General features: G+C 42.1%; 1 protein-coding gene across 18 annotated transcripts in view; it reads right to left on the reverse strand.

The window, feature by feature from the left end:
* ankhd1 (ankyrin repeat and KH domain containing 1) overlaps positions 1-15,505 on the reverse strand; it is a 180,094-nt gene extending 164,589 nt beyond the window's left edge. For 7 of the 18 annotated variants that reach the window (XM_078230997.1, XM_078230996.1, XM_078230986.1 and 4 more), the window contains exon 1: positions 14,989-15,477. In XM_078230997.1, coding sequence (XP_078087123.1) covers positions 14,989-15,174 — 186 coding nt within the window. In that variant the 5' untranslated portion in view covers positions 15,175-15,477. Of the gene's footprint in view, positions 1-14,988 lie in introns of all 18 variants that reach the window. The other 11 variants (XM_078231002.1, XM_078230992.1, XM_078231001.1 and 8 more) reach the window with 3 other exon arrangements.

The following is a 15,505-nucleotide window of genomic DNA, read 5'->3' on the forward strand; positions in this document are numbered from 1 at the left end:
ACCAATGCAGTACACCACATATATATTTAATTGCGTTGCCTTCTCTTTTATTCTTCATCTTGGCCCTGGATGTCTTAAGACGAAGTCTAAAAGAAAAATTAAATCTGTAATTATTGTGTTAATAATACAATCATAATCTATCCACACCACATTCATGTCCCATGTTTATTTCAGTAGAGATTTCTGAGGCACAGGTTGCTAAATTAAGAAAGAGAGGGTCTAGAATTTCTTAATATTGTGCCACGGATTAATTAGGTGCCGTATTTTAAAACTATGTCAGGTGTAAAGTAAATCAAAGCAGAGTAAGTTCCTACATATGTTGGGTTTATTTCTTAGAGAGTGGCTGGTGTTTGGAATTTTACACTCCAGAGAGTTCTTTGAGAAGGTGACCAAAGAGGTGGATGAGGGTAAAGCAGTTGATGTGGTGTATATGGATTTCAGTAAAGCTTGTCATAAGGTTCCCCATGGTAAGCTATTGCAGAAAATACAGACGCATGGGATTGAGGGTGATTTAGCGGTTTGGATCAGGAATTGGCTAGCTGCAAGAAGACAGAGGGTGGTAGCTGATGGGAAATGTTCATCCTGGAGTTCAGTTACTAGTGGTGTACCGCAAGGATGTGTTTTGGGGCCACTGCTGTTTGTCATTTTTATAAATGACCTGGATGAGGGCGTAGAAGGATGAGTTAGTAAATTTGCAGATGACATTAAAGTCGGTGGAGTTGTGGACAGTGCGGAAGGTTGTTGCAGGTTACAGAGGGAGATAGATAAGCTGCCGAGCTGGGCTGAGAGGTGGCAAATGGAGTTTAATGCAGAAAAGTGTGAGGCGATTCACTTTGGAAGGAGTAACAGGATTACAGAGTACTGGACTAATGGTAAGATACTTGGTAGTGTGGATGAACAGACAGATCTCGGTGTCCATGTGCATAGATCCCTGAAAGTTGGCACCCAGGTTGATAGGGTTGTTAAGAAGGTGTACGGAGTGTTAGCTTTTATTTGTAGAGAGATTGAGTTTCGGAGCCAGGAGGTCATGTTGCAGCTGTACAAAACTCTGGTGCAGCCGCACTTGGAGTATTCCGTACAGTTCTGGTCACCGCATTATAGGAAGGATGTGGAAGCATTGGAAAGGGTGCAGAGGAGATTTACCAGGATGTTGCCTGGTATGGTGGGAAGGACTTATGATGAAAGGCTGAGAGATTTGGGGTTGTTTTTGTTAGAGAGAAGAAGGTTAAGATGTGACTTAATAGAGGCATACATGATGATCAGAGGATTAGATAGGGTGGATAGTGAGAGCCTTTTTCCTCAGATGGTGATAGCTAGCACGAGGGGACATAACTTTAAATTGAGGAGTGATAGATATAGGACAGGTGTCAGAGGTAGGTTCTTCACTGAGTAGTAAGGGCGTGGAATGCCCTGCCTGCAGCAGTCGTGGACTCGCCAACATTAAGGGCATTTAAACGGTCATTGGATAAACATATGGATGATATTGGAATAGTGTAGGTTAGATGGGCTTTAGATTGGTTTCACTGGTCGGCGCAACATCGAGGGCCGAAGGGTCTATACTGCGCTGTAATGTTCTATGAGAGATAAGGAGCAAGAGGGGAGCGATACAAAAGTGTCCAGAGGGACAATTTTTTCACAGAGGGTGGTGGTCTGGAACAAGCTGCCAGAGGTAGTAGTAGAGGCGGGTACAATTTTATCTTTTAAAAAGCATTTAGACAGTTACATGGGTACGATGGGTACAGAGAGATATGGGCCAAATGCGGGCAATTGGGATTAGCTTAGGGGTTTTTTTAAAAAAAGGGCAGCATGGACAAGTTGGGCCGAAGGGCCTGTTTCCAGGCTGTAAACCTCTGACTCTAATCTAAATCATCATTCTCCATAAATGGATGTAGGTAGGTATGAACTAACTACTTGATCGTGAGATTAAAAGAGTTTATCCTAACTCTTAACTCATAGCACCCGCACTTGCCAGAAAAATATTTCTGCACATAACTGAAGGTTGGGAACAATTAGTGTCTACTCCTGGCAGCTGTAAGCTGTTGCTGTCAGCAACACCAGGCCAATGACGATAAAATAGTAGTAGGGCTTTGAGTCAGAAGTCCATAAGGGGAGGGGACCTGGTCGGATACTGTGTCAGAGGTGCAGCACAGACCCAATGGGCTAAATAGCCTCCTTCTGCACTATAGTGATTCAATGGAAATTATTTTACTCAATTTCTCCTCATACCCTCTCATCCCAGGCATTAATCTAGTCAACCTTCATTGTACTTCCTCCAGGCGAGTATATTCTTCTTAGATCAAAATAGTTCACATTATTTCCTGTGTGGCCTCACCAAAGTTCTGAACAAGTGCAGCAAGGTTTCCTTACTCTTGTGATCAGACCCATTGCAGTAAAGGCCACATGGCCATTATGGGTGGAAAAGATTTCCCTTAAATTCCCCTCTCAACCTCCTGCCCCTCAGCTGAAATCTATGCCCCCTAGTCACTGATTGCTCCAACCCTGGGAAAGGTTTCTTCCTGTCTACTCTCTGCCTCTCATAATCTTATACATCTCAATCATGTCCCACCTCAGTCTCTCTGCACCAAGGAAAACAACCACAGTCTATCAAATATCTCTTCATAACTAAATCTCTCCAGCCCAGGCAGTTATGATCTCACTAGAGAGCAGTAACGAGTTTAGTATTTTCAGAATCTGAAAACCTCGGTATTTAGAAGGTACTAGAAGAATGAAGCCACAAAGTTCACAATTTAAATCAAAAGAATTTTACTACACAAAAGCCAACTATACTATATTAGAAGTACAATGAACATTGTTACTTATACTCTAAATTGAACTTCTGAAATCACATTTTGTGCTGCACCCAAGGCTTACCAAGGCTGTCCCTGCAAATATTTTCCCACCAATCTACCGTTACCAATTCCCCATTCAACACATGCATCTCTACCATCTTAAGCACAGACATCTTGGATCTTAACTCTCATTTAATATTCTTTAATTCTGGATTTTTGCATTTTTCTCAGCTTGGCTCTCCCAGAAATTCAGCTCACTGTTAAGTGTTCTTCACTTAAACAGTTTTAACCAACACAAATTTTCAACTAACGTTTATTTGAAAGAGATGTGTTCTCTTCTGCAACCAGCTTGTCCTAAAACCTAAAACTCAACTGTTTGAAAACAGAATCACATCACAATCTACTTACTTATAGTTGACATTTTGTTATTCTGTTGCTTATATTCCAGACGATTTGATCACACGATCAAGTTACTAGGAGCAAGGTGCTTTGCAAGAAATCGCATCCTAGAAAAACCTAGTTCTTAAACAGACTATTATCCCAACATAAATACGTTTTCCCCACAAAAGCAGATGGGCCAACACACCAACTTAGAGCTCATTTACTTACACAATTAAAATCTTGCCCTTTTCATCCTCCTCAAGCTTATTGCCCTACTTAACTTTGTACAGTCACCAAACTTTATGCTTATCTACATCATAAAGACAATCTAAGTCTCTTCCTTACTACCAGCATCTAGAAACCCACGGTCATGGAACAGGGTTCCACATCTCCATATTGGCTCACTCTAAATAACACCTTATTGGAAATGGATCGCAAATTCTGCTACTTTGTGATCAAGTTAGCAATTGGTCTTTCGATGCAGAACTTAATACATCATTGAGAAAACAGCCACCATCTTCGACCAACTCACGAAAAGTGCATGGTGAAAATCAACCTGGCACATAACCAAAGATGTTAGTTTATGAGGCCTGTGTTCTCAACAACTTGTTTTATGGCTGTGAAACATCGACGACTTGCAGCTATCAAGAAAGGAAGCTCAGAGCTTTCATCTTCTCTGTTTGCACATTTTGGACAACTCAATGATCATGAATGTGGTAGTCTTTTCAAAGGCAAATCTCCCATTCATCAAGCAGAGGCAGCTCTGCTGGCTCAGGAAGGTTTGTAGGATGGTAGATGGACGACGCATGCCAGAAAATCCTTGGATAAGGTACCCAGAGTCAGAACACCAGTTCCCTTCAAGGATACTTGCAAATGTGACATCAAGGCCCTAAACATTGATTATCGCACCTGCAAAGCACTAGCTGACATTGGGGAATTATGTCATCAACTGTGGGTCAGTGAGTGTCACCATGACAATCAGTGGCTAGGCAACAAGGGCCAACAAAAACAACCCACAAAGACACCCAATAATCACTTCATGTGACACCTGTGAAAGAAACTGTCTCGCAGTTTGATCGCTTCAGCCATAAATAAAAGTGCACCATACTAAGCTAACTTGTTCTCAATGGATTTGATTTGCTGCTTGTCCAATTTATGTAAATAGAAGGATGTCAATGACAGATTGTTAATATAGTTTGAAAATTTGAGGCCCCAGCACTGATCCTTGTGGCACCCAATAATAACAGCCTACCTGAAATTGGCTTGCTTATTCCTGTTTCCTGCCCTTTAGCCTGTGTTAATATAGTACCCCTAAACTCATGAGCTCTTACCATGCCTTTCATATGGCACCTTATTAAATGTCTTTTAAAAATCCAGACTCCCATTCATCTGCCTTGCCAGTTTCATTCTCAAAAACTAACATTTGTCAAACTCAATTTCCGTTTCATAAAATCACGTTGACACTGACTAATCATCTGATTTTCTAAATACCCACCTACCACAATTTAGGATTCCAAAACCTTCCCAATAACTGACGTAAGGCCTCTAATTCCTTGTTTACTCTCTCCCTTCCTCATCAAATAGCAGTGTTACATTTGCGAGCTTCCAATCCACTGATACTGTTCCAAAACCTAGGGAATTTTAGAAGTTCACAACCAGTGGATCCACTTTATAGCCACCTCTTCGAATGTAGATCATCAGGTTCGAGGCTTTTGTTAACCTTTGGTCCCATATCTCCAGTATTTTTCTTTAATATTGTTTTAAGTTCCTCACTCCCATTACACCTTTGGTTCCCAATATTTCTTCTGTGGTTTTTGTCTTCTATTTTGAAGATAAATACAAAATATTCACTTCATGTTTATTTACTTATTCCCCTTTATATTCTTTCCTGCGTCAGCCCTGAGGGGATCGACACTTACTTTTGCTTCCTTTTGTCTTGCTTTTTACAATCTGTTTTTATATTTCTCGCTAGTTTACTCTCATTCTATTTTCTCCCTCTAACAAATCTTACCTCTGCTCGTATCTATAACACTCCCAATCATCAGGCTCACTTTTCCTTGGCAACATTACAAACCTCTAATCTAGTAATATCAATAACCTCTTTAATGACTCAGGAATAGATAATTTTTCAGGCAGAATTCTTAATAAAGAGAATGCATATTTATTGCAAAATATGAAATATTGCACTGCTGTTGTTACAAGCTCCTCTCATTTCTTCGTTGATAATCTGTCCGACAGTATGGTTACTTTCAGAAGGCCCGCATACTACTACCTCCAATGTTTTCTGAACCATATAATTTTCTACCTGCATCCATATTGATTCTACTTCCTGGTCGTCCAAGCTACAATCTTCATCCCTACTTATCCTTTATCAGGGCTTCCCACACCACTCCTTTGCTAATTTGCTTGTCGTTCCAAAGTGTCAAATACTCTGGAATATTTGGGTCCCAACCTTGGTCATTTTGCAACCCAGTCTCTGTAATGGCCATTGGGTCACACCTATCCATCTCTATTTGTGCCTTTAATTCATCAATATTAGAAATAATTCATGCATCTAGATAAAGCACCTTGGGTTCCATCTTTTTTGCTGATTTGACCTTAGTCCCTGATGTACTATTAATTAAACTCTGTCCCTTCCTGTTACATCTGCTCATCTTTACTCACGCTGCTATCCTGCTCTAAGGTCTTGCTTTTTCACAGTAGATTTATAAATCTCCCCTTACCTGAATACCACCCCCACCTCTCCCCTAGCACTAGCAGATATTTTTTGTTGAAAGGCCTATCTACAACCTTAGTTAATCGATTTGCCAGGACGCTAGTCCCTATACACTTTAAGTAGAGCCTGGAGAACTCATTCCATCTTTCCTTAGTACTAATGCCAGTACCAAAACCCTGATCCCTCATACCACTCGGATGCACACATTCAGCACTGTGATCGTTTCGACCCTGTGCAAATTACTACCTGATCCATATTGTAATCAGTAAGACATTCCTTTGCAACCCCCAACAACTTGACAGCCTCCTCTACCACAGTCAGTTTGCTTAGTTACCTCTCAAAATTTGATCTCTCCCACAGGGACAGCCAAACCAGGGCAACGGCTAGATAAGCTGAGGCTCCTCCAGCACTGCATCAGGGCCCTCTTACTTACCTGACTCATTGTCACATCATCCTGTCCATGACTGCAAACCAAATCCATACCACTTGCCAGCCTAAGGGGAGTAAATCCATCCTTAAGCAAAATGTACAGATAACTCTCACTTCCCGATGCCTGCAATGTCTGAACCTTGAATTCCTGCTCAAAATGGGGACTGACATTTTGAAACACAGAAACATACTTCAGATGTGGTTGCTCAAAATCACAATACCCTCCATAAACTCCCACATGCTGCAGATGGTTTATAAGCAGAATCATGTCTTCTACCAACAGTTTTATGCCATGAATCACAGAGTTTAAAAATCACCAACTGTGACTTCAAATGTTCTGGCCACTAAACGGAGAACTCATTCCATCTGCAGCCAGCAAAATGGTAGCCTATTTCAGTTTATTCACACTGGTATTGTACTGCCTCCATCAATGCAGTAAGAAAAACCAGATGATACTCTGTGGACATCTCACTTATAATGAAGCACCCTGAACTTAGGTCTGTAATATAAATACAATATCAAACATGGCAGAGTCTTGTCCAACATTTGTATTTGGACTTCCCTCAATGCTGTCTTGCTTGGGCTGAGTAAACAAAGGAGATATATTCAGACATAGGCTCGCAATGACTATTTAGTGTTGCCTGCAACCCAAGTTAAACTATCTCAATTTAATCCCACCCACATGGAGCTTAATTTCAATGGACAGGAAAAGAAAGTTTGCTCCAAGGTGAACAAAGTACATAATGTTCAAATAGGCCAGTCAAAGAAATCATAGGTCATCCTCTGTTCAGTCCCAGAATTTGTGTAGTAGAGCAGGTACAGAGAAGGAAGCAGTAGATTTCAGCATTATCTGAAGGAAACTAAATGACCTTTAACATGATTGATTGTGAAATTAAATGTGTACATAAGATGTTGATCAAGTACCCATCCCATCAGAAAATTCTCCTGCTCATACTTCAGATAACTTTGTATTTGTCTCCCCTTCATCAAGCTGGTCAACTCTTGCTTGGGTATTTCCCCACAAGTCTCTCAACCAATAACACTTAAGTTTCGAATACAAAAAGAGTATTGGTAGGCTATTTCAAAACCAAGGTCAATCCTCTTTTCAGTTGGATATTCACTTTCCAACAGGAGCTACTTTTATTTAATTTTACTAAAATTCTTGACTAATTTTACACCTCAAGCTTAGAGGCTATGATGATAATAGTACTAATCAAAATGTTTCTCCCTGCATAATAACTAGAGTAGCACCAGTCAAAAATCAAAGCAGGGACTTAGTCTCAATGGATTAGTGCTACATCTTTATCCACTACATAAAAGGAATATGTTTGCCATTCAATGAAATCATGGTTGATCTATATCTTAACTCCATTCACCTGCCTGGGCTCCATGTTTCTTCATTCCCACACAAGCAAAAATCTATCGATTTCAGATTTAAAATTAACTGGGCTAACATTTGCTTCTCTCTGTAAAAATGAAGCCCCATGCCACACTTCATGTGAAAGACCATTTATCTCCTGCTTGACTTGGCTCAGATTTTATGGTCAAAACCCCTTATTCTAGATTCCCCCATCAGCAAGAAACATTTATTTTCACATAAGCTATCAATTCCTTTCAAAATCTTAAACACCTCAATCAAATCACCCCTTCATAATCATGGAGTCACACAATACAGAAGAGGTCCTTCAGCCCATCAAGTCCACATTGACAAAACTACACAAATTCCACTTGCCAGCACCTGAATGTTATGGCATTTCAAGTGCTCATCATTGTACTTTTTAAAGATTGAGGTTTCTCATCTCTACTCCCCTCCTAGACAGTGCATTCCAGACTCCCACCACCTCCTTGGTGATATGGAATTTCCTCAAATCGCCTCTAAACCCCTCTCCACTCACCTTAAAATTATGCCCACTCATTATTGACCCTTCAATTAAGCAGATCAACTGTTTTCTATCAATATCTCTCAATCAGGTCCCCCCTCAGCCTTCTCTGCTTCAAAGAAAATAACCTAAGTCTATCCAACCTTCAAATCATAGAATCCTACAATGCAGAAGGCGGCCAACCACAATCCACCCAGGCCCTATCCCCGCAACCCCATGCATTTACCCTGGTGAGTCCCCCTGACACTAAGGGGCAATTTAGCATGGCCAGTCCACCTAACCTGCACATCTTTGGACTGTGGGAGGAAACTGGAGCACCCAGAGGAAACCCACGCAAACACGGGGAGAATATGCAAACTCCACACAGACAGTGACCCGAGCTGGGAATCGAATCCGGGTTCCTGGTGTTTTGAGGCAGCAGTGCTAACCACTGTGCCGCCAATCACCCCATAACCGCCTCTAGCCAAAGGGATTCAATTTCACTTTATGTATCATTTATCCCTTGGAGCCCAAGTAACATTCTGGTGAATCTACACTGCACTCTGTCCAAGCCCAATATATTCTTCTTATGGTGCAGTGCCCAGAATTGCACACAATACTCCAAACATGATCTAATCAGAGCCTTGTACAGCTGGAGCTAACATTCCGTTAGCTTGTAGATTACTTTTTGGACCTGGCTACTAGGTTTTAGTTATGTGTACACATGGATTCTTAACCCTCTTTAGACCACTTGTCAATTCTTTTTTGGCATAAATGGTATCCTTCTGCCACTGTTTCACCCACTCATTTTATCTATCATGACTCTTTGTAATTTAATGCTAACAAAAAAATGCAATGACTGATTGACAAACTTGGATAGATGGCATTCTATTCTATTCATCATCAAGAGAAAGAACCATACAGTTTCCCCTGAATAAATGACATTGAATTACATCATCGGGAGACAGAACCATATAGAAATTTCCCAACATAACTACACACCTCGCTCTACTTCACCTGGCAAAGAAGCATCACTTCAAAAGCTTGAGATTTCAAATAAACCTTTTGGACTATAACTTGGTGTCGTGACCTCTGATCTTGTCCACCCCAGTCCAACACCAACAATTCCAAAACATTTTTTAAAGAAGCCATGTCATCTTTAAAAGGAAGAGATGACTTTACAAGCAAATAATGCAGATGTGTACTCACACCCAATGAAGCTGTCTTCAGATTAAGGCTTTAATGGGTCCCAGTCACGAGCATAAGCTCCTTTAACATAGATATGCCCCTAAGTGCTTTGCCAGAAACAACTGCACTAGTATAGCACCCAATGTAAATATATTTCACACTGGAGAAAAACAAAAATGGACACCCAAAGGATGGATGATTCAAAGCTGAGAATCATAAAATCCCTACAGTGCAATAGGGAGCCATTCAGCCCATCGAGCATGCTCTGACGACAATCCCACACAAGCCCTATCCCTGTAACCCCACGTATTTACCCTGTGGGAGAATGTGCAAATTACACATAAACCGTGACCCAAGGCTGGAATTGAACCCGTGTCCCTGGCGCTGTGATGCAGCAGTGCTAACCACTGTGCCACCGTTATATTTTTAACAAGGAGCCTTTAAAAGAAGCAGAGAGAGAGAGTGCTTTAGGGAGAGAATTCAAGAGTGCATGGCTTAGTTAGTTGCAGGCATGGACAATGATAGGGCGCAAAAGGTCAGACCTGAATTAAGGTTCTTGGAACTACAAGAATGGAAGGTAGGAATGGACAGCAATCAAGATTAAGAACATAGTAAGACATGGATCCAGGAAATTGACTCAAGAGTTCAGAACATGATAGCTGTAAGGCCTGTCACCAATGATTGAGTGAAGGATGATACATGGTGATCCAGATTTGCAAAAGCAGAGTTCAGACTGGAATATGGAATGAAACTGATTACGCAGATGAAGTTGCCAATTTGTAGGCAACAATTTTGAATTCAATGACAAACAAGGAGCCAGTACAGGAAAAAAAAGCCTGGAATTATACAGTAGGGGCAAGTAAAGGACAGGGGTGATCAAGTTTAGAGTCGACAATCAGTTGTCTTGGTGAAAGCAGTGGTATTGAAACTGTGTGTCAATACTGTATATTGCGATTTCGCCCCAAAATATCTCAAATATCTACAGGGTAGCAAAAACTCTCAAAATACCCCAACTGGTGTAATTTTAATGAAGTGCTGTACTATCCTAGCCAAGCTTCAAGTACTAGGCTAGCTGAAAGGTCGATGATTCCACAGAATATAAAATTCCCTTGCCAGTCACTTAAAAACCTGCTCTATCATTAACACCACAAATATTTTGAAGACCAGGAGCAGTCACCATAGGACTGATTATGGAACACATCTGCAGAGCAACCATGCTAGAATTCTGACTGCTATCACGCCACCAAAAACTAGTTGGAATGGAGATTTACAAAGAGCAGGGGGGAAAGAAAATGTAGATTTCTCCAAATAAGCCTCTTCATTGACTTAAAGGGTCATTGATACCAAGACAAAAGTCCAGATGGTTCCAGATTTATTCAGTCTGATCTTATCAGGACATCAATTGGTCAACGTATCTGCTGCTGACAGCTATCGTGTTCCTCTGCTGGAAAGTGCACCTATACAAATAACAACTCAAATCATATTGCAAATTTAAAACAAGCAAAGAGTCCCAAGGCACTTCACAACAGGATTAAACAGAAAGAAAATGGACACTGGGGAAAAGGAGATATTAAGTGAGGGAGTCAAAGGTTTTTTCAAAAAGGTAGGTCTTACAGGAGAAAGATGTGGAGGCACTTATGAAAATAATTTCAGTGTACTGGAAAGCACATTTTGTCAGCACTGCTAATTAAGTGAGGGTAAGTGTGCACACATGCGCATATGTGTAACACCATGCAGAGATTTAAAATATAAAATTCCTATTCTCTAAGAGATTGGAGTCTAGAAGCCAACATAGATCAGCAAGGAGAGGTCAAGAAGGGCAAATGGTCGTTGGTGCAGCATCAAGGAGCTGAAGATTACACATCATGGACAATGGGAGGAAGGTCGACACAGAACTCGACTGTCAAGTCTGGAAGTGACAACAGTATAGACGAGGTCTTCAGCAGTAGAAGAGAGTTCTGACAGGGGCACACGTGGACTATATCATGCAGGTAGAGAGACAGAGTCTATGATGGAGAGGATAATGGAGTTTAAAACTCAGCTCAGGGTCAAATAGGACACTAAGGACGCAAATATCCTAGTCAGGAAGTTTGGGAAGGGGTGGGATATTGCAGAATCATTACCAAATTGTGGCAGGGTACAAAGGTAATGGTTTTGGTCTTCCCAACATTTAATTGAAGTAAATTGCAGAAAATTAAAAATTGGTGGATAATTCTCACAACGTAGAAACAGTGGAAGGGTCAAGAGAAGTGATGCAGTAAATGTAAAGTCTGCATATAGAACCACAGAATCCTGTACAGTGCAAAAGGAGGACATTCGATCCACCGAATCTGCACCAACTCCGCAAAAGAGCTTCAAACACAGGCTCAGCCTCCTTCACCCTAACCCTGCAAGCCCACACGTTTACCATGGCTAATCCACCCAACTTGCACATCCTTGGACACCAAGGGGCAATTTAGCATGGCCAATCCACCTAACCTGCACATTCTGGACTGTGGAAGGTAACCAGAGCACCCACACAGACATGGAGAAAACATGCAAACTCCACAGTCACCCAAGGCCAGAATCGAAGCCGGGACCCTGACATGGTGAGGCAGCAGTGCCACCTTGACCTGACTCTCTCTCCAAATGGTAACGAAGGAGCAGAATATTACTGAGGAATGAAGGGGCCATGGATAGATCATTGGGAATTCCAGAGAGAACAGGATTATCATCATTTCTAGAGTCTTTCTAGCTACGATTCTAGCTAAGGGCATTTAAATGGTCATTGGATAAACATATGGATGATATTGGAATAGTGTAGGTTAGATGGGCTTTAGATTGGTTTCACTGGTCGGCGCAACATCGAGGGCCGAAGGGCCTGTACTGCGCTGTAATGTTCTATGATTGGATAGCTTTGTGGAGCCAATTAACGTAGTTCCACTGAGCTGAATAAGGAAAGATATGTGCTGAAGCAGAATGGCATGATCAACCATATCAAAGACTGTAAAACAAAATTGAAGCAGGATAACATTCAATGGAACTGCAATGTATCATTTTGACTTTGGTTAGAGCTGTTTAATGCTGCCCAGGGACAGAAACCTAAGTGATGAGATTCTAACCTAGCGATGTAGGTAACATGGTTATGTAATTTGGATGACAACGCATTCAGGAGCTTTAGAAAGGAAAGGAAGTCAGAGGGGAAGTAGTTTACAAGGGCAAATGTTTTCTTTTAAAAACTGATGATGTAAGGCCACTTTGAAAAGGGACAGAGACAGTATGTGACAATAAAACATGGGATCAGTAATTCAGTGGGATTGGATCAATGCGCAAATTCAGGGCAAGGAGGAAAAGTTTGTCTTGGTGAGGAGGGTGGGGAGAGAGAGGGGTAGCAAACGAGACAGCCGAACAAATTCTCTCAATTTTCACACCAAGGAGTCCATTAGCTCCTTGCAGTTATTGTTAAAAGGTGTGGGGGCAGGAGAAAAGAGTTGACAGACGTTGGCAGAAAAAAATGAAATTGATTACGTGATGTGTCCAATCTAATGATAGCTAAAGTAGCTGTGCAGCAGGTACACGCAACCTGGTCTTGAGGGAGTGAATATAAGGCAATTTCATATCGAAGCAGGGTGGGAATATGTGAAAGTTTTACTTAGGACAGAAAAACAATGAGATGAAAGTGAGGAAGTGAATGAACTTATCAACAGTTACAGAAGCATTGTGACATTGGGAATGAGGAATCACTAAGTGCAAAGTGAAAGGACAAATTATGCCTTGGTGTGACATGGCTCAATTATGTGCCAACATTACGGTATTCAGCTCAATAAAAAAAAAATCACATCAACAGGAAACAAGAAAGCTATTGGTCATTAAGGAAATTCAACTAGTTGGTACCTTCATAATACAAACAGGATTTGTTAAAAAAATTGAAAATAAATTATCTGATTACGATAATCACATTAATAGAGTAAACCAAAATGCGCTGGCAGCAAAACTGATAAAATTTTCAAGTAATCCCTAGTAACAAATCATTTTCTACATATCATATAGTCATCTAACTGCTTTATACAATTTTATGTGAATGTACAATAACCAATTTTATGACCCCCCTCTTTCCTGCAACCCGATTTCAGCATAATTCAGTCAAGAACATAAGAACTGGCCAATTAGTTTAATTTTGGCCCCGTGTACTTTTTAAGGCATAATTTATCCTTTAGCCTCTGCACCTAGTGACTCCTCATTTTCAATGTCACAATACTTCTGTAACTGTTGATAAGTTGTCACCAACCAAAAGTTAGTTTTAACTTTTGTGCTTCTTTAGGTTATAGCACCTGAAGCTGTCAATCATAAAAATATAATTTCCAGAGTTTAAGTTAAAGACAAACTGTGACATTTCTTTCTGCTGTAATTTTCACACATCCATTCTGAAAATTGCAATAATTTGATCATCTCTGCAACTGAGTGTGCGCGCTTGCAGACTAAAAACAGCACTGCGCGGCCTTACAATGTCATACTTGCACCAAAATCTTAAATACTGTTAAAAATGTCCTGGTCCAAACAAAAAAAAGGCTGAGAAACCCGAAAAATAGAACTGGCTTTATCTGTGCCATCAGATAGAAGAGACATTCCACTTGCCACACACAAACACACCAAATTCGCCTCCCCAGTGAAACCTGGCTTGTCAGGCTGATCTGGTAATAACATCAAAATCAATCTGGAACTATGAGATACAAACTAGAACCATATTTCGTCTCGGAGGTTACATCATGTGACAAGGCCCGAAAGACTAGATTTGTGCGGCCGGGGTGGGGGGGGAAGAGAGACAGCCTTTAGGAACTCGAGGCCTAACTATGCCCATTTCCCTTTATGTTAGACGGTTCTGAGGGCAAATGGGAATGGCACGTTCCAACTTCGGTCTGTAGCCAGATGTACGCAAGAAAAACATTTACAGAAAATGGGGCTGAAAAAAATTACTGAGTTAACATATCATGCGGCTGATCGCAAGCTTATTCGATGCGTTTAATACTGTGGGAAACGTTTGGCACGGCGAACCCTGGACGGGTCAACCTGTATTAACCCACATATATATATATATATATATATTTACACACACATATACATAGTGACTGAAAAGGGGTTAATGACTTCAGGACAATTCAGGCCAGAACTAGTTTCTGGATTCCAAAAAAAACCCCAAGCAGCGAGAAGGGAGCCGCGCGGCTGACTGGGAGTTGTAGTCCGGGCCCCCCTTCTCCTCCCATTCTTTTCAAACTGCTCAACCAACCGTCAAAACTACACTTCCCAGCATGCCGGGCGGCCGCCGCGCAAGCGCACTCTACCCTCCGGCTCCTCTTTCTCTTCTCTGTTCCCACCCCCCCCCCCCTCCCTCCCTCCCCTCCCCAACCAGAAATCTCCGGCCTACCGTTTCAGCCGCCCGAGCCTCGGCCTCGTAGTACACATTCAGACCCGGATCTGTGCGCCACATCCGCCACCACAGCTCACGGGCCCGCCTATTCGATGGAGGGGAGGTGATTGTGGGGTGGTTGGAAGGGAGGGGGGCCCCCCGCGTATTAACACCTTATAAAAATGATTGACTAAAAAAAAGGGGGCTCTGTGAGTGACGATGGTGTAGTGAGGGTCACTTTACCTCAGAAACCTCATCCTCTTCGCTGCCGGAGAGCACAGCCAGCTTGAAATCCAGGCGATCCCCGGGTGTCGGCTCCAGAATGCGAACTTTAGTGCTGACGGCGGCGGTCACGGAGTCTATCTCGTCCTCGAAGCCGTCTGTCATCGTGTCCAGCGCTCGGTTCTCCGCTATCACTTCATTCTGCATATTCTTGGCCCTCTATCCTTACCGTGTCGGGGCGCCTCCGAGTCTGACTTATAGAAAGCCGTGCGGGGAGGAGGAGGGGGGGGGGGGGTGGTGGTTTCGGCGTCGTTTCGATTTTTTTTTTCCCCTTCCCTCTCTCTCTCTCTTTTCTTCCCCCAACCCCAACCCAACCCGCGCGATGCGAAGTTTGACTCGGGCGACGAACAGCGAAAGCCACCGCGCCTCACCAGACAGACTAGGCCCCGCCAATATTAGTCCACCCGAACCATTAACTTCTGTGCGCTTGCTCCGACTAACTTGATAGGTGCACATCCGGCCCCCGCCGCCCCGCCCC

This window comes from Mustelus asterias, chromosome 16 (genome assembly GCF_964213995.1).
Source record: "Mustelus asterias chromosome 16, sMusAst1.hap1.1, whole genome shotgun sequence".
Taxonomy (NCBI): domain Eukaryota; kingdom Metazoa; phylum Chordata; class Chondrichthyes; order Carcharhiniformes; family Triakidae; genus Mustelus; species Mustelus asterias.